General features: G+C 42.6%; 1 protein-coding gene across 1 annotated transcript in view; it reads right to left on the bottom strand.

Moving 5' to 3' along the window:
* The window catches only part of LOC126252581 (mite allergen Der f 3-like), a 95,674-nt gene that overhangs the window by 12,905 nt on the left and 58,771 nt on the right, over window positions 1–23,998 (bottom strand). Inside the window, exon 6 of the mRNA XM_049953482.1 lies at window positions 23,049–23,204. Coding sequence (XP_049809439.1) covers window positions 23,049–23,204 — 156 coding nt within the window. The remainder of the gene's footprint in view (window positions 1–23,048; window positions 23,205–23,998) is intronic.

The raw sequence follows: 23,998 nt of genomic DNA, 5'->3' as shown, positions 1-23,998 counted from the left end.
CCGCACGCATACTCCCAGATATTTTACAGAACTAACTGCTACCAGTGTTTGTTCCGCTATATATAATCGTACAATAAAGGATCCTTCTTTCTATATATTCGCAATACATTACATTTGTCTATGTTAAGGGTCAGTTGCCACTCCCTGCACCAAGTGCGTATCCGCTGCAGATCTTCCTGCATTTCGCTGCAATTTTCTAATGCTGCAACTTCTCTGTATACTACAGCATCATCCGCGAAAAGCCGCATGGAACTTCCGACCTTATCTACTAGGTCTTTTACATATATTGTGAAAAGCAATGGTCCCATACCACTCCCCTGTGGCATGCCAGAGGTTACTTTAACGTCTGTAGACGTCTCTCCATTGATAACAACAGGCTGTGTTCTGTTTGCTAAAAACTCTTCAATCCTGCCACACAGCTGGTCTGATATTCCGTAGGCTCTTACTTTGTTTATCAGGCGACAGTACGGAACTGTATCGAACGCCTTCCGGAAGTCAAGAAAAATAGCATTTACCTGGGAGCCTGTATCTAATATTTTCTGGGTCACATGAACAAATAAAGCGAGTTGGGTCTCACACGATCGCTGTTTCCGGAATGTTATAGGGGACTGATCACCTCAGATATTAAGTCCCATAGTGCTCAGAGCCATTTGAACCATTTTTTGAACTGCTACCAAGGGTCAAGGGACTGTTTGAAATAATCGGCTTCTTGACACCTATCAGAGTTCAGTTGATTGGAATAAAGCAAGGTAATGTAGTTCGCCCCCATATTTCATAGCTGAAAGTGGACGCGAAATCAATCAAGTTGAGAGTCCTTGAGAATTGTGTGACAAGTGGTCACACAGATAGCGAGAGGGGTTCGTGCCGTATGTCACTACCCACAAGTTTTCCTTTCACCTTCAGCTATGGTGGCCTACAGTTAATTTAAAAGGCCCACTGCTTCAAACTGTGGCATACTGGGTAAGCGAGCGATGCTCTCTAGCATTACACAGAGGAGCGCTGGTGAGTTGGACGGAGCCTTCGTGGTGGTAAGAGTGGTGGGTCATCGACACTTTACTGTCTTTGAGAGTTGCTGCGACTGGATTTCTTAGAGTCATTTGAAGAACTGTGTAGTTAGAGATCACTGATTACCTCGTTTAGCTATCGGCTATCGACGTTCGCAAGTTCAGTGTGTAAGTAGGCTGTTTAGGTTTCTTTATTCGTAACGCCACCTCTGTATAAAAATCACTGGCTGTGCTGTGTGCAGTCTGTGGATGCTTTGCATTGTTGTAATACTCGCCATTGTAGTGTTAGGCAGCTGGCTGTGAACAGCGCGTAGCGTTGCGCAGTTGGAGGTGAGCCGCCAGCAGTGGTGGATGTGGGGAGAGAGATGGCGGAGTTTTGTAATTTGTCATGAACTGCTATATATATTATGACTATTAAGGTAAATACATTGTTTGTTCTCTATCAAAATCTTTCATTTGCTAACTATGCCTATCAGTAGTTAGTGCCTTCAATAGTTAGAATCTTTTATTTAGCTGGCAGTAGTGGCGCTCGCTGTATTGCAGTAGCTTGAGTAGCGAAGATTTTTGTGAGGTAAGTGATTTGTGAAAGGTATAGTTTAATGTTAATCAGGGCCCATTCTTTTGTAGGGATTATTGAAAGTCAGATTGCGTTGCGCTAACAAAATATTGTGTGTCAGTTTAAGCCCAGTCACGTGTATAATTGTCAAAAAGGGGACGTTTCATATGTCGACCCTTAGCCTAGGATACCTCACTGGAATCTTCTGATTTTTTCTTGTAGTTTGTGTAATTAGTGTAGCTTTTGTTTATTGCTAGCGCGTAATTGTAGAGAAAATCTCCTTTGTAGTTGCAGTCTTTCATTGTTGTACAGTAAAACAGTTGTGGCGTGCATGTAGATTTGCACAAAGTATTTCGCAGCTGTAATTAACTACATATTATTTTCAGTGCTATGTTAATGTGTTCTCTTATTTTTGCTCTTCAAATTGTGCTTTTCTGTGTTATCGTGTGAAATATTGTGACAATAATGGCGTGTGAAAAACGTAACACTAGGCTCCAAAGTAAACTGAGAAATAATAGTGACGACGAGCGTAGCTTGCCAGCACCACTGTGTAATGAATTAACAGACATTCAAAGTAGTAATTTGGTAACTGTGCATAGGGAAATGGAGCGGGCGTCAAATAATGGCGTAGACAGTGAAACAAGTGGTGAACAGGGAAGCATTATCGATCGATCGGTCGGCAATAGCTCGCCTCAGGAATCCGAAATGACACGACACGATCTCGCAAATACTGTAGATTCAGGTTTTGGATCCTCACCGTTTTCTCAAATAAGTCAAGACACATTTTCTGCTTGTCAAAATGTGAACGTTTCCGGTGCAAATTCACTGCCGAAAAGCACTGAGGAACATGTTCCAGACACCAGTGCATTGTTATTACAATTAATACAACAAATGGGACAAACACAACAAAGGCTTCAAAAGTTAGACACAGTGGAACAAAATCTTAAAAAGTTAGATACAGTGGAACAAAATCTTAAAAAGTTAGACACAATGGAACAAAATCTTCAAAAGTTAGACTCATTGGAGCAAACTCTTGAACAAACACGTGAGGATTTAACTACTGAGTTACATCACATTGAATCGAAATGTCAAAAAGTCTGTAATGACGTAAAAACACAAATTTGTGAGCATTTCCAACCTATTTTTTCGCGTCATGAAAATGCACTACAGAATCACGAAGCAGCCATAAAAGAACTGCAAACTACTGTTCACGAAAATCATGAGACCTTGCAAGCTAAATTTGACTCAGTTGCATCTGCCGATTCGGTTACGCAACTTGCAAAAACTCAGGAAAACTTAAAGGACACAGTAGATACTCTGAAACTTGGTTCAGAAAAACACACTGAGGAAATAAGTACACTATCGGATAAAGTAGCAGAACTTTCAGATCAGTTCACTAACTTATCTACAAAGGTATATGATGATCTGAATGACACAACACCTGTAGCCTTCACTGACACTGAAGAGTATGAAGAAATTAGAAAATTCAAACAAAATCAAAATGAAATCAATACACAGTACAAAAGAGAAATCCGCGAAGTACAAGATCAGCTGACACAGGTAATACAAGAATTACGTATTTCAGAGGACACTCGCACCCCAATACGGGAAGAGGGACATAGAAATACGGAACAACCACAAAATAATAACACAGGACACTTGGGAAATTATGAAAGAAATTGGCAAGGCACACCGAATTTTGAGATGGAACCGCCGACACGACGTAACAATGACCGATATGCTACTCGCCGACACGATGATTTTGACTATAAGCTGTTCATTACTACACGTAAATTCAAAACGTTTAAGAATTCTGCCAACAACATTCATCCACAAGCGTGGCTCCATCAATTCTCTCATTGTTTTCCTCCCAACTGGTCGTTAGAACACAGATTAGAATTTATGTGTGGCTATTTAGAGAATGAACCAGCTGTAAGAATGCGATCGGTCATTCACGATTGTCACAGTGAAGGAGAATTTTACCATGCCTTCCTCTCAGCATATTGGTCTCAAGCTACACAAGACCGAGTAAAACATAGCATTATAATGATGAAACATTTCGAACAATCTGAATTCTCCAGTCTTGTCAAATATTTTGAAGACATGTTGCACAAGAATCAGTACCTGTCAAACCCATACAGCCCCTCAGAACTCATCCGCATTTGCTTAATCAAATTACCTGAACATTTACGACATATTATTTTAGCAGGATGTTGCAAAGAAGACATTGAGGCTTTTCAGGGACTGTTACAAGAACTGGAAATTGACACTGACAATCGGGGAACGCGGAAACAGGAGCACAACAATTACAGATCACATCCGTCGCAATTCCGCGATGAAAGAAATAATAACTGGACGTGACAAGGCTATTCTCACAACACAAATCGTGACCGAAACAGACACCACCCGTATAACAACCGTTGGCAGAGTAGTAATAATTACAGGGAAAGATCACCTCTCCGCGGTAATGACTATCACAGAGACAATCAGAGAAACAGACAATATGGTAACCAGAACTATTATTATCAAGGGAGACAGAATAACTTCAGACGCAACAGTTCGGCGCACAGTTACGATTCAGGGAGAAAATCTCCACCACGTGACGGACAAGGAAGAAACTACGGAACCTACCGACATGACGACAGACGATATATTCGTAACGACAGACCTGAATTGCATCAGAACTGGCGGGATTTAAACAGGGCAGGGCCTTCTCGGCAAGGTGAATTTGTAGAAGTTAGGTCTCCTAATCCCAATAACGACGCGCGCCAACAAAGGGACAGACAATGACTCGCATCGCAGGCAGCCACCTGCGCCGGCTGGCTCAGCGAAAAATAACATAGACGCTAACCTTGAGAAAAATTCCAGTATTCTTTACCGATGTATACCGCATGATAATTGCATTCAAGTTCAAACTCTGAGTACTATGAAGAGTAAAGGATTTCACCACATTTCACATGTAAAACCGTTTATTGAGAGATAATCTGCTTTTTAACTTTGTCTTTACCATAAAATTTTTCACTTTACATTACTAGTATGCTTTGTAAGACTTAAGAAACTGTTAACATGCAACAATGTTTGAAGTTAAATATCCAGTCAAGAACCAAGAGAACTTATTTAAACAGAAATTACGAATGCATTGTTATTGTGAACAGACGACACAGTGTTATTGTGTGTGTGCATTCTTGCTTGTTTGTTGCACGATTACGTAACGACTATAAGGCTCACATACTTAGAACATTTACCAGTACTGCTAATGAGATTTTAATGCAACATTTTGGTTTATTTGAAAATACATTCTGAATTTAAAGTACTTTCTGTGAGATACCAGATGACACAGTGGTTAGTTTATTTGACAGCTACACGACTATATCACGACGCTACTAATGTGTGACAGAATTTACCTTGTTGTTTTTGCGGTGTATCTGTTTTATATCTGCACAGTTTTTTCTGAATTATTCTGGAAAGTAAAACATGTTTTAGTAATAACTTTTGTGGTATAGCTACAATGAGACAGCCTTTTCCGTAGCACAACAATACGTTACAGCACAGTACTTTCTTCATCACGGCAATAAGCGTAATAACTAAGATATCTATACACAAAGCATTTCACTTTTGTTTATGATGAGGTAAGTACATTGACTTCTGCAGAACTTAGCTTTTGGAGGACGATAAATACGAGACTTCCACAGAGATTATCTTACAATATGACTCACAGTTTAGCGCTACAGTACACGTATTTGAGTGATTAATTTTGTACTTAAAACATTTATTTTTTATAGATATTTGAAGTACAATGATACAAAGGTTTTCCGTGATACATTTCATTCCGTTGCTGTAATCTGTAACACCTGAGGGTATAATTACATTAATCCTCAGGGGGGTACACGTTTACTTTGTGTACCATGTGTTTGGCAAGCACAAGGAGCCCTAGCTAATATGGTATTTGCTTACACAACTTTACACATTGGTACCATATTTCTCTAACACATAATTACACAGCTATCTGATCATTTAACTGAGAGAGACAAACTTTTTTACTACGTCAGTGACAGATGTTTACGTAATTACACAGTTGGATAACTTCACACTTACGAAATTGTATGTTGTTTGTACTTTGTGAACTGTTCATATTTTTTGGAACAATTGTGATACTATGAGAGCTTTGAATGATATATTTGGTATGGGATCATGATTTTTAAAGTACGTTTGAGGCAGATGACACTTTTGACATGAGCAGAGAATTTTTTTTGGTTTTGAAATTACTGGAGGAAGCTACAACGATTTTGAGAGTTGACTGAGGTGTTATGATATTTTTACGACGACGATGTGTATTATGCTACTGAGGTATGTTTATGGTCAATAAGCTGATGCTATATGAGTTATTTGAGTATGCTACGTATCTGTTATCATAAAATATTGAAGAAGTGTCGACGTATAAGGTAAGGAATAATGAGTAGTGGTTAGGGACTCACTCTGGTTTGTGAAACAGGTTGTTGGAAACCGAGAATCGTACTTTAAGAGTTATGAAATGCATGTAAATGCGTGAATGTATTACAATGCCAACGAAAATTTTTTGGACACTGTTATATCAATAGGATTTTGTTTCTACAGATTTGTAACGCAAATTCTTGCCCTGTGAAATATTTTTGTATGAGACTGTCACTGTAGTGGAAACTGTTGTCGTAAATATTTCGGTAAGAAAGGTAAGTGACCTTGATGTAATGCATCTTGAGCGGCCACCTGTGCCAGCCACCTGGAGAAACAGCCATTAGGTGAAAAAAAAGAGGCCATTAACCTCGCTATTGACATTCCTTTGTAGAAAGCATCGCAAAAACGACACGGTCGAACTTGAAAACATATGATTACACTGTTGTGCTCTTAATTTATGATGTTTACAGAAATGCCTAATGAAATGACGAGAAATATTTTTACATCTGCACACCTGATTATGACAAGCGTTTTTCTAAGAGAGTTGAGAGAATTTCTACTAACTTATGAAATGTCACATGACTATTGAATGATATTTTTATGCTTTGTTTTTCATAGTTGCTTATTTCATTTGATATCTAGTTTCCAGCTGTGTTGCAGCATTAGTTTTATAAAATAAACTTAGATGCATTTGCTAATGTGAACACTTTCTGTCAACAGATCTATTACATAATTATTTTATGATCCACATTCTTCGAAAAAGGAGCTCTTCCCTAGCTAATATGGTATTTGCTTATACAACTTTACACATCGGTACCATATTTCTCTAACACATAATTACACAGCTATCTGATCATTTAACTGAGAGAGACAAACTTTTTTACTACGTCAGTGACAGATGTTTACGTAATTACACAGTTGGATAACTTCACACTTACGAAATTGTATGTTGTTTGTACTTTGTGAACTGTTCATATTTTTTTTGGAACCATTGTGATACTATGAGAGCTTTGATTGATATATTTGGTATGGGATCACGATTTTTAAAGTACGTTTGAGGCAGATGACACTTTTGACATGAGCAGAGAATTTTTTTTAGGTTTTGAAATTATTGGAGGAAGCTACAACGATTTTGAGAGTTGACTGAGGTGTTATGATATTTTTACGACGACGATGTGTATTATGCTACTGAGGTATGTTTATGGTCAATAAGCTGATGCTATATGAGTTATTGGAGTATGCTACGTATCTGTTATCATAAAATACTGAAGAAGTGTCGACGAATAAGGTAAGGAATAATGAGTAGTGGTTAAGGACTCACTCTGGTTTGTGAAAAAGGTTGTTGGAAACCAAGAATCGTACTTTAAGAGCTATGAAATGTGTGTAAATGCGTGAATGTATCACAATGCCGGCGAAAATTTTTTGGACGCTGTTATATTTATAGGATTTTGTTTCTACAGATTTGTAACCCAAATTCTTGATCTGTGAAATATTTTTATATGAGACTGCCAATGTAGCGGAAACTGCTGTCGTAAATATTTCTGTACGAAAGTTAAGTGACCACCTGCACGTAATGCGTCGCGGGCACCCAGCTGTGTCAGACGCCTGGAGAAAAAGCCATTAGTGTGTGCCAGAGGCACAGGTAGAAAAAAAAGGGAGGCCATTATCCTCGCTATTGACGTTCCTTTGTAGAAAACATCGCAAAAACGACACGGTCGCACTTGAAAACATATGATTACACTGTGGAGCTCTTAATTTATGATATTTACCGAAATGAAATGATGAGAAACATTTCACATCTATTGTCTTTCTAGTTGAAAGATTGTTTACTGCACTATGAAATGCCATATGGCTAGTGAATGACGTTTCACGCCTCGCTTTGCCTATTTTGTTTAATATCTAGTTTCTAGCTGCACTGCAGCACTGGTTAAAATAAAATTTTATAGATGTACTAATATAAATATTTTCTGTCTACAGATCGAGTAAATAATAATTTTTTTTAAAAAAATGGAGCACAAAAAGACATTTACCTTCACAGGAACTGCATTCATAATTTTCTTTTCAAGTACTTGGTAATTTATTTCATAGAATAAGTTTTTGTGGTGCACCACTTTAATTACATAGACATTAAGATGTGAACAGACATTTCCCTTATCTGCATTGTTGTCTTTAGTGTACTATTTTTTCTGCTTGAGCTTTGTCATCTTTAGATGCTGCTGCTGTTTGCCATGCATAGTGCTACTAAATTTCACTTTGTATTATTCTTTTAAGCCAGTTTTACTACTGATTTATTTTTCTTGTTTGCTGCTCATTGCCTTATATTAGTTGTAATTTATGCTGCTTGCTTTGCCTATTGTATTTTTTATCATTGCTGTTTGTGTTAAATGTTTTATGCTGCTGCATTGCCTCGTCCCTTAGTTTAGCACCTGGGCTCAGTAGATTTAAGTTAGCTTAAGAGGGGGTAGACTATATAAGAAACTAACTATGATGAATTGGAAGAAATGCATTGAGAAGATATAAGAAAATGGTTTGGCCAAAAAAAAGCTAGTGTACAGTGGAGAAAAACTATTTTGAAAGAGGATGTGAACAGAATACAGAAAGCCGGCTTAGATAGTACTTTTGGGAATAATGATGAACAAAGGGAGATATCCATGCAAAATACTGCAGTAAAACAAACCCTGTCCTTTCCTTGTATTATTCCGCTATATGTTTGTGTACCCTTGTGTATTTATGTTTTTCCTGTATTTATATGTTTATCTGATAAGACTTATGTTGTAGAATTTCTCTAATACTAAGCTACATTCACTATGATGAGGAATACTGTTATCCTCAAATATAATTGGCATTAATAATATGTTATTTACTTTGTAAAGATGTTTAGACATTATTTATTCTGTTTTGTTTTAATGCTCATGTGTGAAGTTGATGTTTCAAAAGTTATTCTGATTTTTTATGTATCTACTTATCTCATAATTCCTGTAACATTGATGTATATGTTTATTTCTATTCTGTTGTAAAGCCTGTACTACAAATGTTATCTGTATTGTTATGTTCTTTAATGATGTATTTTGTACCTTTGTAATTGTATTCTCATGTTATAATATTGTAATTGACACCAGTTCTTCAAATTAAGTATCATTTCACTGCACACGTTTCTGTTGGTCATAGTATATGGACAATATGTGAGAAGTAGGGACTGTTAGTGTTTGCACGTGTGTTAATAATTCAGCAAGGGACTGGGTAACAGCATTGCTGGTTCTAAGGACAGTTCCAAAAACTTTGTGAGTGCACAAGTGGTGGTTATGGACTTGCTATATTATCCGCAAGACTCTTCAATGGTGATTGTGCACCTGCACAATCACAACAGATGGCTGCTGGCCATCTCTACAAGGACTACAGTGGGTCTGCATCTTTGATGACCCACCAGTACCATTATCTCTACAAGGACTACAGTGGGTCTGCGTCTTTGCTGACTCACCAGTACCATTATTTCTACAAGGACTGCAGTGGGTCTGCAACTCTGGTGGCCCACCAATACCGTAATCTCTACCAGGACTACAGTGGGTCTGCTCTGTGATGACCTACCAAACGATATTCTTCAAAACTTCGATTGACTCCGCTGTGGGTTTGCTCTGTTGTGGCCCATTACCTGTCAGCATGTCAAGAGTCAGCACTGTCTTTCCGTTGGAAGGACAACACTACTTCTTCAAGACTGCATGGAAATCCACTACTTCTGTGTGCAATTTCTTTTACTAATGAGACTTTGTGAAAAAAACTGTAATTACTATTATGATGAATGATCAGAGCTATCTTTGGACTGTGAGAAAATTTTAGCTTTTGACCAACATTGTATCAATAAGTGTGTGCATTTGATTTCTTTGTTATTGTAATTAAGATTATGAAAAATTTTAACAAATATGTATTGCCCAGTGCCCAAAACAATTTGTAAAATTTTTTGTGGGGAGCATGGGGGCTATGTAAGTAGGCTGTTTAGGTTTTTTTATTGGTAACGCCACCTCTGTATAAAAATCACTGGCTGTGCTGTGTGCAGTCTGTCGATGCTTTGCATTGTTGTAATACTCGCCATTGTAGTGTTAGGCAGCTGGCTGTGAACAGCGCGTAGCGTTGCGCAGTTGGAGGTGAGCCGCCAGAAGTGGTGGATGTGGGGAGAGAGATGGCGGAGTTTTGTAATTTGTCATGAACTGCTATATATATTATGACTATTAAGGTAAATACATTGTTTGTTCTCTATCAAAATCTTTCATTTGCTAACTATGCCTATCAGTAGTTAGTGCCTTCAGTAGTTAGAATCTTTTATTTAGCTGGCAGTAGTGGCGCTCGCTGTATTGCAGTAGCTTGAGTAGCGAAGATTTTTGTGAGGTAAGTGATTTGTGAAAGGTATAGTTTAATGTTAGTCAGGGCCCATTCTTTTGTAGGGATTATTGAAAGTCAGATTGCGTTGCGCTAACAAAATATTGTGTGTCAGTTTAAGCCCAGTCACGTGTATAATTGTCAAAAAGGGGACGTTTCAAGTGATGTGTATTTCTGCTGGTGTTAGGTTTTGGTAGGGGACTACGAACAGGATCTAAGCATGTATCTCTTGGTAATATGTTGTGCTCACATATTTTTCTTTGTGAGGAATTCACGTCACGTTTGCTAAGCTTGGTTGGTGTTGCTCTAATTGTTCTTTAAATACTAAGTGTGATGCCCAAGCTATTATATTGAATGGACCAATTTTCTTTCGTCAGTCATACGACTACACCGCCGCCTGAGAGATCGATCGGACGGGTGGGATTCTCTCGATAGACGGAACAGAAAAACCGCTCTGCTAGCCAAAGAGTACACAGCCAGTCACAGTACTTATGCTCGCCGCGAGGCGCCGCTAGGCCACTTCATGTGCAGCAGGAGTGCAGTACAGTTGTGCCAGTCTACAGTTCGAAGCCGCGCTCAGTGGTCAGCCAACGCCGATGTTAGGCAGTCATCTTCTGCAGCTCAGTCATTGCTGCCGTCAAGTCTTTGTAGCCCAGTGCAAAGTTAGTCTTCAAATTCACCGGATTCGACATTCAAGATTACGAGAGATTATTTGGTCACTGCAAGATTTGTGACTTGTACATTAGATCATTCTACAGACGCTTAATCTAGTCGCGTCTTCTATAATTGTCAACTAACAGATCATGGACTACAACCAAGTTAAGTAATAAATACTTTCTTATTTTGTACTCCTGCTAATTAATTTTGTTTTCCTGTTGTAGCTACCAAGCAGTCATGGCATAGTAGAACCCACGTTTCCATCTCCTTGGCTACCTCATATTTGCTCCCTCATGTTGATGGACTCGGTTATGGTGGAAGATCGAGAGCCGTCACTAAGTGATCCGCCGATTAGCCTGGACCTATTAAGACTCACGTGCTGGTGATATATCATTGTTATTTTACCGTGTATAAGACCATTGTTGTCAGTATTATTCACTAGGAGCAGCTTCGATTCCTGTATAAGGAGATCAGCTGAAAGGGCTTGCCTTTGGTGGCAACTATTTCCTTAAATTGCCTGTTAGTAAGCAGAAATATGGTCACATTGCTCGTGGTTATATTGCAGCGCATTCGGAATCGAATGGGCTCATTTCACAAATTTTTTTCTAATGCTCGTACGTCGCTAGGCCTTGTTGGTCATATTTATTGTTTTATCACTAAGTTTGCCTTTTTTTGGTTCTGCGGGTTTCCAGTTTTTACTGGGGATCGCTGGTTTTTGAAGTTTTCAAGTATGGCAGTCACTCTGGTATCCAGATGAAGTCTGTTGTTGTATTTGTGTTGTTACGATTGTTTTCCTATTTTTAATCTGTCAGTGGCTGTTATTTAAAGTTCATATTTAGGGGCCTTGAGAAAATTATGAATTATAGTGGAGCTAATACCCGATATATCATGTCAGTATATAATAATGTCATGTGACTAGGGCCTCCCGTCGGGTAGACCGCCGGATGCAAGTCTTTTGATTTGACGCCACTTCGGCGACTTGCGCGTCGATGGGGATGAAATAATGATGATCAGGACAACACAACACCCAGTCCCTGAGCGGAGAAAATCTCCGAACCTGCCGGGAATCGAACCCGGGCCCCTAGGATTGACATTCTGTCGCGCTGACCACTCAGCTACCGGGGGCGGACATCCTCTCAGTTAAAGCGACTCATTTGCTGTATTTGGTTGTTGGTCTCCGTAGCAGTCTCTACTTCTAAGTATATGAAGCCGACCAGTGTTGCATATCGAAGGATGTTGTGAAACACATATGCATCCTATCGGGTGAGAATCACAATACGGTCAGTCGGTACTGCGGGCCTTATGAGGCATGTTCGGACGGAGTTTAGTTTTAGTTCAGTTCGTGAAACGCGTGTAACCTTAAGCCTTGGAGAGCGATAACTGCTGTGTGCCTTAGTTGGCTGGTCCCTATCTTGAGAGCGATAAGCCTCAGCCCCTCACTCAACTATTGCTCGTTCCTCATGGGACTGAGCAGAGATATCATCACCTAAGTAACTAAGCCATCAGGGGCATCTCAAACCTACGAGACTGCCTAAGTCGACTGTCTGTGATGTGACTGTCAAGTGGAAACGCAAAGAAATCACCACATCCAAACCAAGACCAGGCAGGCCTGCTGTACTGACGGACAGAGACCGTCGGGCACCGAGGAGGGCAGCTGTAAAAAATTGCCTAAAATTAGCGGAAGGAATCATCCGTGAGTTCCATAGTGCCACCAGCGGTCAAGCTAACATAATGACTGCTCGGGGAGATAAAAAGAATGGGGTGCAACGGCAGAGAAACACACCATAAGCTACACGTTTCCTTAGTCAGTGCAGAGCAAACTTGAGGTAGTGGAAAGAGCGACGCCACTGATCAGTGGCTGAGTGCCGGTCGTTGTGGCCGAGCGGTTCTAGGCGCTTCAGTCCGGAACCGCGCTGCTGCTACGGTTGCAGGTTCGAATCCTGTCTCGAGCATGGATGTGTGTGATTTCCTTAGGTTAGTTAGGGGACTGTTGACTTCAGATGTTAAGTCCCTTAGTGCTTAGTGCCTTTTGAACCAGTGACTGACTGTAAACGACTGGTTTGGAGTACTGATTCAAGATATGCCATGTGGCGATACGGTGGCATGGTTTGGGTTTGGCGAATGCCTGGAGAACAATACCTGCTGTTATGTGGAGGGTCAATAGTGAAGTATGGTGTTATGGTATGGGGGTGTTTTTCGTAATTAGGGTGTGGTCTTTTATGGCGGTTAAGGCAATGCTAAATACGAAAGGATACGAACACATTTTGCTGTGTAGTGTACTGCATACAGCAAATAAACTGTTCGGAGATGATGATCTTTTGTATCAGCATGACAAGACACACTGTCAAAACGCAGCATCTGTGAGGAAATGGTTTGCGGACAATAACATAACTGAACTGGACTGTCCTGCCCAGGGTCTGAACTTCAACCGTAGCAACACGTTAGGAATGAGACTGCGGGCTTTCAAATAACGACGCACCCTCCGACTCAGTGTTGAAATATTAAAGGTTTTGGTGGTGGTGGTGGTGGTTAGTGTTTAACGTCCCGTCGACAACGAGGTTATTAGAGACGGAGCGCAAGCTCGGGTTAGGGAAGGATTGGGAAGGGAATCGGCCGTGCCCTTTCAAAGGAACCATCCCGGCATTTGCCTGAAAAGATTTAGGGAAATCACGGAAAACCTAAATCAGGATGGCCGGAGACGGGATTGAACCGTCGTCCTCCCGAATGCGAGTCCACTGTGCTAACCACTGCGCCACCTCGCTCGGTTGAAGGTTTTGGCTGCTTTCGTTGTCTAGGGGCTCGGATGCGTAGTTTCCGCTTTACCGGTCAAATACTGCTGAATCTACAGTATACAATAAGAATACACACATGAATTGAATGGTCGCAGGTTTCTATCACTCGGCAATTGCGAATTATGAACGTAACACATAAATTTATAAGTGAAAGATTGCAATTAAATAAAATCTGCAGGTACTATATTAACGACTTTAAATGATGAGTACGATAGTAGAAGTACTTTTGAGAATGCGGTATATTTCTGCAAAACACGTATTGGTGTCGATGGTCCAGCAATTAAATAAATTATAACTTGAGTAACAGGGAAACAATAGATTCCTACTTCAGGTAATTAGTTATGAACAACAACATAGCTCGCGAGATATTCACTTCTGAACGCATACTACGACTTCACTGCAGAAGCCACGGAAATCACACAAGAGCACAGGTCGGCACTCCGAAATATTTCTATCCTCCGCAGCCACGCGAAAACTGCTCCACTGTCCAAGTGCCGGCCGCGGTGGTCTAGCGGTTCTGGCGCTGCAGTCCGGAACCGCGGGACTGCTACGGTCGCAGGTTCGAATCCTGCCTCGGGCATGGGTGTGTGTGATGTCCTTAGGTTAGTTAGGTTTAAGTAGTTCTAAGTTCTAGGGGACTTATGACCTAAGATGTTGAGTCCCATAGTGCTCAGAGCCATTTGAACCATTTGAACTGTCCAAGTCTTTCCGCCGACTGTGCGTCCGTCGCACCGGCGCGTCCAGCAGTTCACGTGTCGTGTGCCGTACCGTCCGTGCCCTGTGCCGTCCTGCCCAGAACTACCTCGTGTCCTCTCCAGAAACCATGCTCTCCTCCCACTTCCATTCAGTCACCCCATTCACGAGCGCTGTGATTGGCTAGAGCGCTCCCGCCATAACTTCAAGCGAACGCACATTAGCCGGCCGCGGTGGTCTAGCGGTTCTAGGCGCTCAGTCCGGGGCCGCGCGACTGCTACGGTCGCAGGTTCGAATCCTGCCTCGGGCATGGATGTGTGTGATGTCCTTAGGTTAGTTAGGTTTAGGTAGTTCTAAGTTCTAGGGGACTGATGACCATAGATGTTAAGTCCCATAGTGCTCAGAGCCATTTGAACCATTTTGAACGCACATTCACAAACATATGAAACACTTTCGAAATACCGGATTTACATTTAAATAACTTGAAATTAAAAAGGTATTCCTACGGCTGGACCATAAACACGCTCTAACACACATTATTAAATACATAAACAAATTAAATATACATATATCAAAGGAATAGGAATAAAAGCTAGGCCAGTAGCCGCAGGTCTCTGTGCTTTCTAAAACATAGTAAATATTTAACCAATTTTTTCATGAATAGCATATATCGGATATAAACAAAGACATAGATGAATAAATACATTTATAAGCATGCTGCTACCGTTTTTTCGTGTAACTGTGGAGTACTTATCGCCTGACGCGATCGATAGTAATCGGCCACTTTGACCTCCAATAACTCATGTACTATTCAAGTTACATGCCTTTAATTTATACCAATTTAGGTTTACATTAATAGCTTTCTAGAGACACGTCGACCGACGAAATCGGATAAAGCGTTTAAATGTAGGAAATTCGTTGCTGGGTGTTACTTGTATAATTTACTGTCATATACTAAACTTTAAACTAATAAAGATATTGAAATTCTGATTACACCATCAGAATCGTCGTGCAAATAATGATGCATCTGGCCACCATTAATTTCTATACGAACTGTGAAATGTGTACCATTAAGGTTTCACAAAGTCCGCCATCTTTGGCAGTCTCGGCATACAAGTCTCTTTCATTGACACAGCGTCACCATGGAATTCCCAGGCACGCGGTCGGGCTGGACCCTTCTTGCTTCAGCCAACGTCCGGCAACTCGTGGTTGCTGCCGAGCCGCAGCTCTGACGAGCGTCCTGTGCGGCCGAACCATCTCCGAACATATAATACTTCCAGGGCGCCACTACTCGCCCTCTACCTCACAATATGCAAGGTCCACTTTTCTCCAGACCGCAACGTCCAACATCACTATCATCTCTGATTTCGGCTCTTGAGGAAGAATGGGCCACCATTCCTCCACAGATGACACTACGTCAAAGAGTCCCATCAAAGTGCAAGGCGCCATAAAGGCGAAGGGTGGATATAACCTATATTAATATCCACTAATATATGGCTGGATACTTTTGATCGAATAGTTTATACACTGCCTAACAGGAAAAGTGCAGCACCCAGGACACCTCGTCGGATGTCACAGTACGTTTGTGCCCATACACGTCATCAGTGGGTAAGTTAAAGATTAGAGTTGCATTTCTCACTGACAAGTAAAATGGCCACCAGAGTGCATTAGTGCTGTTCGTTTAGTATTGCTACCAAGCATGATGATAGGGTGTGTAAGGGCGTGAACAGCGTCATATGTTGAATGATCACTGAGATAGTGTTATCATCGCCTGACAGAGTTTGAGTGGGGCATCATTGTGCGTCTCCATTTGCCCAATTGGTCGAATCATGCAGTATCCTGGTTTGTGGGAAATTGGGATGTGACAGTGACCTGGTTTTGAACTTCAAGGAAACAGCAGGGTAGGCCTACTCGTTGGCTAGTCCAGCGGCCGACCACGTCTGAGCACCACATGTGACGATCGCAGAACTGTGCTCCAAGTTCATCGTAAGCCCTTCAGACCTACGCCTGCCATTCCAGGACAAGTAACTGACTCTCCGCAACAATCTGTACCGTTCAGCACCATTGGTCGAAGACTATGCAAATACTGTCCCTTAAGTATGCTGTCGTTAACACCACAACACAAAGGGGTGTGACTGAAGTGCTGTTGTGAATGGGAGGCAGGGACTGCTGATCAGTGGTCGACACCACTGATCAGCAACCTTGCTTCCCCTTCACAACATCATCACTATGAATCACGATTCTCCACGACCCCACATGAACCTCGCCAGTGGGTATGGCAGCGATATGGGACTGCTTTCCCATTCTCCCAATATTATGGAGAGGCACAGAGATGTTTCTCCAGGCATCATGATATGGGGAGCCTTTGGGTACGATTTCTCATCACAGCTGGTAGTGACTCAGCGAACTATAAGAGCCCAATGGTATGCTGCTAGTCTCCCACCAGTGGTGCGGAGTGGCACAGAATGTTGCAGGAATGCCATTACTTGCTCTCAGATGGTATGTGCAGATGTGGAGGGGTTTCAATGTGCTTGATGCACAATATGGCGATCCTCCCTTGTGGTGATCAGATGTGGTCAGTTGGAACCTTGACAATGATTATGCCTGCCATCATACATTACACCATAGGGCCACAGTAATATACACTACTGGCCATTAAAATTGCTACATCACGAAGATAACGTGCTCCAGACGCGAAATTTAACCGACAGGAAGAAGATGCTGTGACATGCAAATGATTAGCTTTTCAGAGCATTCACACAAGGTTGGCGCCGGTGGAGACACCTACAACGTGCTGACATGAGCAAAGTTTCCAACCGATTTCTCATACACAAACAGCAGTTAACCGGCGTTGCCTGGTGAAACGTCGTTGTGGTGCCTCGTGTAAGAAAGAGAAATGCGTACCATCACGTTTCCGACTTTGATAAAGGTCGGATTGTAGCCTATCGCGATTGCGGTTTATCGAATCTCGACATTGCTGCTCGCGTTGGTCGAGATCCAATGACTGTAGCAGAATACGGAATCGGTGGGTTCAGGAGGGTAATACGGAACGCCGTGCTGGATCCCAACGGCCTCGTACCACTAGCAGTCGAGATGGCAGATATCTTATCCGCATGGCTGTAACGGATCGTAGAGCCACGTCTCGATCCCTGAGTCAACAGATGGGGACGTTTGCAAGACAACAACCATCTGCACGAACAGTTCGACGACGTTTGCAGCAGCGTGGACTATGACTCGGAGACCGTGACTGCGGTTACCCTTGACGCTGCATCACAGACAGGAGCGCCTGCGATGGTGTACTCAACGACGAACCTGGGTGCACGAATGGCAAAACGTCATTTTTCAGATGAATCCAGGTTCTGTTTACAGCATCAGGATGGTCGCATCCGTGTTTGTCGACATCGCGGTGAACGCTCATTGCAAGCGTGTATTCGTCATGGCCATACTGGCGTATCACCCGGCGTGATGGTGTGGGGTGCCATTGGTTACACGTCTCGGTCACCTCTTGTTCGCATTGACGGCACTTTGAACAGTGGACGTTACATTTCAGATGTGTTACGACACGTGGCTCTACTCTTCATTCGATCCCAGCGAAACCCTACATTTCAGGAGGATAATGCACGACCGCATGTTGCAGGTCCTGTACGGGGATTTTGGATACAGACAATGTTCGACTGTTGCCCTGGGCAGCACATTCTCCAGATCTCTCACCAATTGAAAACGTCTGGTCAATGGTGGCCGAGCAACTGGCTCGTCACAATACGCCAGTCACTACTCTTGATAAACTGTGGTATCGTGTTGAAGCTGCATGGGCAGCTGTACCTGTACAGTCCATCTAAGCTCTGTTTGACTCAATGCCCAGGCGTATCAAGACCGTTATTACGGCCAGAGGTGGTTGTTCTCGGTACTGATTTCTTAGGATCTATGCACCCAAATTGCGTGAAAATGTAATCACATGTCAGTTCTAGTATAATATATTTGTCCAATGAATACCCATTCATCATCTGCGTTTCTTCTTGGTGTAGCAATTTTAATAGCCAGTAGTGTACTAACGCCCCATATATATGGATACGGCATCATTCGACTAGTTGGACAACTGGAGACCCACAATGAGGCCCCTTTGAAACTCAGTCACATGCAGATAACGCTGTCTCTCACCAGTACACAGCATTTCCGTATCCTTCATAGTGATCACAGAACATCTGATGCTGTTCATGCTCCTTATACGCCCTATCATGCCTGGTTAAAAACACTAAACATGAACAACACTTATGCACTCTGATGGCCATCCTATCTGTCTCAGAGAATTGAAACTCTAATTATTTACATACCCATTGATGGCATGTATTTGTGCAAAGTTACATTGCCATCCAATCACGTGTTATGGCCGTTTCAGTTTTTCTGTCAGGCAGCGTATATCTCGCACTTGTTATTATATGTTTTCCTTGTGTGAGATGTTGGTTAAGCTGTTTTGTGTATCCCTAAGATACAACACATCTGTTTCCTGGAAACCAACAAGGCAGAGAAACTCCCATAAGATCATTCAAATATAAGAGGGACTATGTCACACAACATTTAACGTCTTATTAAATAAAAAGTACTAGAAATGGTCCAATTAAACTTGAATGTAGGGCTACCGCACTTTACTTGCATATAATATTTAAGGGATCTATCAAACTAGTAAGGAAACTAGTGGCTACCATAACAATTTGATTTACTACCTTAACACATCAAACAAAGAGTGAACCAACTATACAGACATTTAATTAGTGCACAAGAGATTGCAAGTTCGACCTATCACTTTGGCACAGGAGGGTGGATTCATAAAAACAGTATGAAACTATGTCACAAGTATGGTCAATGATTGTGAAGAGAGGTTACTGATTTAAAGAAAAATCATCAAAAAAGAAGCGTGCACACAACACTTTCTCCGAATATCAGATCTGCTAAATGAAACCCTGATGCAAATGAACAAGCTTTGTGCCCCTCTGACCTTGGTGGCTGCACCAGCAGTGCATTATTATCACTCTTAAGACGTGCGAGTGTGGAAGATGGCTGCAGTAGCGGCTGGAAAGTGTGAGTCCAGCTCGCCCTCTGTACGTTGCTCTAAGTCAGAGGCATCTCTCTCTGAAAATGTCCTCAGCAGCTGTGTCACCTCAATCTATCTGCCGCAAATATTCTCTGACTTTACTCTAAGAAACATAGAGGGTTCTGCCAGTGTCAGAAGCTTGCCCTCTAATTGCACCAGATCTTGCAAGTTCTGACCAGAATAAGGTGAGATATGGGGCCGGCCGGGGTGGCCGAGCGGTTATAGGCGCTACAGTCAGGAACCGCGCGACCGCTACGGTCGCAGGTTCGAATCCTGTCTCGGGCGTGGGTGTGTGTGATGTCCGTAGTTTAGTTAGGTTTAAGTAGTTCTAAGTTCTAGGGGACTGATGACCTCAGAAGTTAAGTCCCATGGTGCTCAGAGCCATTTGAACCATTTTTTTTTTGAGATATGGGGAAGAAGGCAGAAAATCTTTCCCATTAAATGACAGATTTCTAACCATGGAAAACCGAAAGTTTTGCACATATCCATGCCTGAGAACTCGCCCCTTCTATCGATGTAATTACTGTGAGCCAATCTCAAAACCCCTTACTAGCATCTGAACAAGCATTCCTGTGCGACACAGCAGTGCTCAACGGCTTGTCCCACATTCTGAAGCTATGTGTTTTCACCTGGCCTTCATATCTTATCTGGCTAAAAAAGATTCCTTTCGACTTCTCGCACAAAGCAGTTTTTTAAGGTACACAGTACGGCCTGTTTGATGCTTCTGCTGTGCTCCCAGGCCCGCATCTCGTGGTCGTGCGGTAGCGTTCTCGCTTCCCACGCCCGGGTTCCCGGGTTCGATTCCTGGCGGGGTCAGGGATTTTCTCTGCCTCGTGATGGCTGGGTGTTGTGTGCTGTCCTTAGGTTAGTTAGGTTTAAGTAGTTCTAAGTTCTCGGGGACTTATGACCACAGCAGTTGAGTCCCATAGTGCTCAGAGCCATTTGAACCATTTGTGCTCCCAGAGATGGCTTTCAGCACCAAACAACATTAGGACACTCCGGTTCACCTACGTTAACTTCCCTGTCATGAGCCAGCTAAAAAACCACCAAAGCTGCAGAAATAACAGATCTCCCTCACCGTATTAAGAGGAAAACAGAATGAGGTGTAACTACCAGTGGAGTAATTGGCAGCAGTGAATACTGACTGCATTTTTCGAGCTGCGATAAAGGATTGACTATAACGACTATCGGGATCTGCATATTACATTATAAAAATAGTTTATGTCTCAGTTTGGGTGTATACTGCTACTTAAGATTTGACAGCAATGTTTTCTATTGACCACAGTATGGCGTTGTACATGTAGTAGATTTTGAAGCATTCTGTTGATATTCAGTCGGTTGTATCGGTCAAGTCACCGTATCGGCGAAACATTTGATCAGCTGGATGAGACAATACAACGTCTCGACTCTCGCTTTGTCTAAACATAAACTGCAAACCTTCTTCTTTTAATATCCTGTCCAAGAAGTGCGCAGACCTAGTTTTGTTTGTCTCAACACTTTTCATTGCTTTTCGCTTGATAATGTCTTCTGTCAACGAATCCAGTGTCTTGATCACTGCTGCACCAAACCCACTCATCAGTACATATAACAATGGATGTGTGTGTTTTCCGGTTTTCTGACAAGGTTAGATGCGTCCGTCGACGATTTAGCCTCATGTGACAATCTTTTCATCTGACGATAGTATTTACACTAACGCCCCCAATTATTAGCTGAATATTAACCAGTGTTTGTCTTTCACTGCAATTGTTTGCCTCTGTGGCACCCTGTAGTACCATGGAAGTTGTTCCCTAATGTGGTGACGGATGTTCTATCGTCATCTAGTTCTAGTTGTTCTATTTAAGTGTTTTCCATGAATTATTTCCCTTGCCAAGTCTGTGGCGCAGTTCCTTATTTTTATTTATTTTTTTCAAACTAAGTCACCCACGTTCCGACATAGCGCCTGAACGCTTGGAGCAATATCAACTAACCTTGGTAAACACATGACTTAGTACCAGGAGACAGTTATCATAAGGATGAAATAGATGCTGCTATTGCCCCTATGTCTGGGAAGGTGATTTGGTGACATATGAGAGTGACATTCGAACGCCTGGAGCAGCTATGAAGAAATCTACTGAAAAGAAATAAAATGTTGAGAATTGACATCCTTAGCTCCTGAATGGCTGCGAAGCAGAGATGAAGTGTGTGACATAGAGAAATAATCAAAACGAGCGACATTAGAGTGGAATCCATTGTTTTCGGAGCCACTAGGCTGACTGGTGATATCCTGATGCCATTTGACCCCATGGGCCAGAGGGATGGGGTGGCGGTAGGAAAGAGTAACATCTACAGTCTGGAATATTTGGAGCTACTTCAAACATGCAAATAAACCAAGTTTGTTTTTATACCACAGACAAATTCAGTTTCTTTTTCTATCTAACATACCGAGAGTTATTCATAAATTAACCTCCTACTGACTATTAAAAATAAACAGATGCCTGCAGCTTCATCGCAAGTGTGTGGCTGGAAACGGAGACTGAAGGTCACGTTTCGTCAGTCAGCGCTATGTTGCGATCGTCCGTGTGTAAGTAGCAAGTCAGTGAAGTGGACAGTGTTGCTGCGTCTCCCGACAGTTGAGATATACGGTCTGTCATTCGCTTCCTGCGGGCAAGAAGGAGGCAGTACCACCAAGATTCATCGACGGCTGTGTCGTGCGTTTAGGTTCGGTTTATGAATAATAGCATTGTCCGGGGATTGCGCAAAAAAAAGTGAATCAGGTCGCACATATGTGCGTGATAAAAATGGTAGAGGGAGAGATTCGCATGTGACTGATGGAGTTGTGCAACATATTGACAAAATTGAGAGTGAGAGATGCTGGTTCAGAATTCCTGAAGTTTCTGCATGTGTGCCTCCTATTTCGAGGACAACACTGTCACGGAGAGGTGTTTGCCCGTGCCGTTCCTTCGGCACTAAGATGAAGAGGGGGAGGAATTTTTGGTCATAATCGTGACTAGGAACGAGACGTGGGTGCAGTACTTGAACTCTGAAACTAAGGAACAGTCTAAGTAGTGGATGGTCACTCATTTTCCCAATAAGCCCAAAAAAGTCCAAGTAGGCTTTACCGAAGGGCAAAATGATGGTTACAGTTTTCTGAAATCACGAAAGAATTCTAACAGAAATTTAATGAGAGTAACGCTCTTGCGAAAGACGTAGATCTGTCCAAGATAAACGGTGCAGGATGACTACCGAAGGAATCATTCTCCTTCACGACAGTGCGGATCCCATACTGGTGATCGAACGATGGCAAAACTCAGACTTTTCTGCTGGAAGACTTTACAACATCCTCCATACAGACGGTACTTGGCTTCAGCGACTTTCATCTCTTCCCCACGACGACGGCTCGGCTAGCTACCCAGTACTTCGAGACGGACGGCGAGCTGGGGGACGCGGTCAACAAGTGGCTGAAGAGCGGGGCTGACCTGGCACGCGCCCACGCCGCCCTGGGCCACGCCGGCGCACAGGTTGGTGTCGTGCACTCGGTCGCCCACGGTCTTGTACACGCGCCGGCACTCCTCCTGGTTCACGATGCACAGCTCCGCCTTCTGCAGCCGCTCCGACGGCTGGTTGTCCGCCTCCTGTGGCCAAAGCATTCACTGTTTGTAGTTACCATTACCTACGTCTATGAACCACCCCCTCTCCCGCCCCCCCCGCCCCCCCCCCCGCCCCCCATGAACCATGGACTTTGCCGCTGGTGGGGAGGCTTGCGTGCCTCAGTGATACAGATAGCCGTACCGTAGGTGCAACCACAACGGAGGGGTATCTGTGGAGAGGCCACACAAACGTGTGCTTACTGAAGAGCGGCAGCAGCCTTTTCAGTAGTTGCAGGGGCAACAGTCTGGATGATTGACTGATCTGGCCTTGTAACACTAACCAAAACGGCCTCGCTGTGCTGGTACTGCGAACGGCTGAAAGAAAGGGGAAACTAAAGCCGTAATTTTTCCCGAGGGCATGCAGCTTTACTGTATGGTTAAGTGGTGATGGCGTCCTCTTGGGTAAAATATTCCGGACGTAAAATAGTCCCCCATTCGGATCTCCGGGCGGGGACTACTCAGGAGGACGTCGTTATCAGGAGAAAGAAAACTGGCGTTCTACGGATCGGAGCGTGGAATGTCAGATCGCTTAATCGGGCAGGTAGGTTAGAAAATTTAAAAAGGGAAATGAATAGGTTAAAGTTAGATATAGCGGGAATTAGTGACGTTAGGTGGCAGGAGGAACAAGACTTCTGGTCAGGTGAATATAGGGTTATATATACAAAATCAAATAGGGGTAATGAAGGAGTAGGTTTGATAACGAATAAAAAAATAGGAGTGCGGGTAAGATACTACAAACAGCATAGTGAACGTATTATTGTGGCCAAGATAGACACGAA

The sequence above is a fragment of the Schistocerca nitens genome, chromosome 4 (assembly GCF_023898315.1).
Source record: "Schistocerca nitens isolate TAMUIC-IGC-003100 chromosome 4, iqSchNite1.1, whole genome shotgun sequence".
Lineage (NCBI taxonomy): Eukaryota > Metazoa > Arthropoda > Insecta > Orthoptera > Acrididae > Schistocerca > Schistocerca nitens.
The sequence above is the reverse complement of the archived record's forward strand: the minus strand, read 5'-3'. Positions and strand labels throughout refer to the sequence as shown.